Here is a 1,622-nt window from a genome sequence, read left to right on the forward strand (position 1 = left end):
CGAATGTCAAAGGCTGACCGCGTAGCCTCCCCAGCCTCGATTCAGCTCGTTGATGAACGCTGCTCTTCTGCCGTTTTGAATGGAACTTTGGCGAGCGCTTCGAATGGATCGGCATCTTTGCGTGCGCTGTTCGTGGAGACTAAGGTCTGTAGTAGAGCGACAGAGAGTACTGGCGCGTTGCAATACTGAGCAGCTTTGGCGGCGTTGGAGCATAGCTTGTTGTGCTGCAGAGGAAGTATGCCGATAAGGACTTCGAGCGCAGGAGCGCATGTCGACACTGCCGCTGTAGTAATAAGACGTAGTATCGAATGGTATGAGACCAACAGGCTGAAACTCTAGGGAGTATGGCTTAGCAACTGGACGATTGGAAAATGGAAGCGTCAACGTTAATGTTATATGACCGCTCTGCCTTCTTCTCGGAAATCTTCGTTGCAAGTACCTTGATCGGGGAAGTTTTTCGCCGACTTGTCTTATGGAAATGTAGGTCTTAAAGTCTAATGTGTCCATCTTTGGCATATCAGACATCGAGGAGGCGGCTGTCCACATCTTGTCGAGAAGCCATCGATGCCGACCGACTTTAAGCAGCCATCGTCATCGCTTTGCAGCACATGTAGCGCCATGTTCTACTCGGAGATTCCAAGCTATCGACCGGATAACATGCTTACGTAGTGGTCAGAAAACGAGTGAAGAATGGAGATTGAAGGTGCCATTCTTTGAATACTTGCGTTGCTACTTCTTTCTACTCCCACCATCCGTCCGTGGCCCAGTATTAATCATTCGCCGCTCTCTATTCTTGCCAGTCTGATCCCAGTCTGATCGCCAACCTTGAGGTCGCTGCCTGTTCTCTTCTGCTTGGCGGTCTTTCCGGTCTCCGATACCGAGCTGCAGAAGTGATGCAATCGCATTAACAGTCTCTTGCTGTCCTCGTTGTCAGTCCAAGAAGTGAAGCAAGCTCGATGCTTCACGCCTTACCTTGTTCTAGACGAGCTCTTGCCCATTCTTCAGCTCAAGGTGCAGTCTGAAGTCCGGCTCATCGTCGTAAAAACAGGCGTCCCTCTCGAGCGTCTCCCTCGCACCCGTAACCAGATCCTTGACCTTGATGCCGCCGCAAGTGGACAGCTCGCAGCGGTCATAGCCCGCAGGCCTGTCGGTCCAAGCTTCGAAGTATCGGAAATGAAGTCTGATCCTCTCAACAGGCGGCTGCGTGATGAACATCTCGTTCGGGAGATTTGGGATATTCCCTCTTCCATGTTCAATGTAATGCTCGATACGCGCGTCCAGGTGGAACATCTCTGGATCGTAGCGACTGCGGAGGTCGAACGTCAAGTCTCTGACGGTGTCGGTGGCGTGGAACAGCAGCGGGTTAATGCGAATATGAGGTGTATTGGCCGGTGACAAAAACAGGCGACGCTAAAGCTGATTGGAGGCGCGAATTGTGTCGTTGAAGATGCGAGATATGCGCCTGCAGCGGAGGAGTTCGTTTTCGGAAAGGTTGTTCAGGATGCTCTCGAGCATTTCGGTGATTCCGAGGACTTGGTGGCATTGTGGCGTGGGAGCTGGCGGAGCTCTGTATGTAGGCAGGATCGGAGAGGAAGGGTTTTGGGGAGGCCGGGTCGGAGGAG

At 52.5% G+C, this 1,622-nt stretch overlaps 1 protein-coding gene across 1 annotated transcript; it reads right to left on the minus strand.

Moving 5' to 3' along the window:
* Positions 1-978: 978 nt before the first annotated feature.
* MYCGRDRAFT_97770 (uncharacterized protein) lies at positions 979-1,290 on the minus strand (the record flags this gene model as incomplete). Its single annotated transcript, XM_003847212.1, has 1 exon — positions 979-1,290. The coding sequence occupies one exon, from the start codon at positions 1,288-1,290 to the stop codon at positions 979-981; it is 312 nt and encodes a 103-aa protein (XP_003847260.1).
* Positions 1,291-1,622: the final 332 nt, after the last annotated feature.

The sequence above is a fragment of the Zymoseptoria tritici genome, chromosome 16 (assembly GCF_000219625.1).
Source record: "Zymoseptoria tritici IPO323 chromosome 16, whole genome shotgun sequence".
NCBI lineage: Eukaryota > Fungi > Ascomycota > Dothideomycetes > Mycosphaerellales > Mycosphaerellaceae > Zymoseptoria > Zymoseptoria tritici.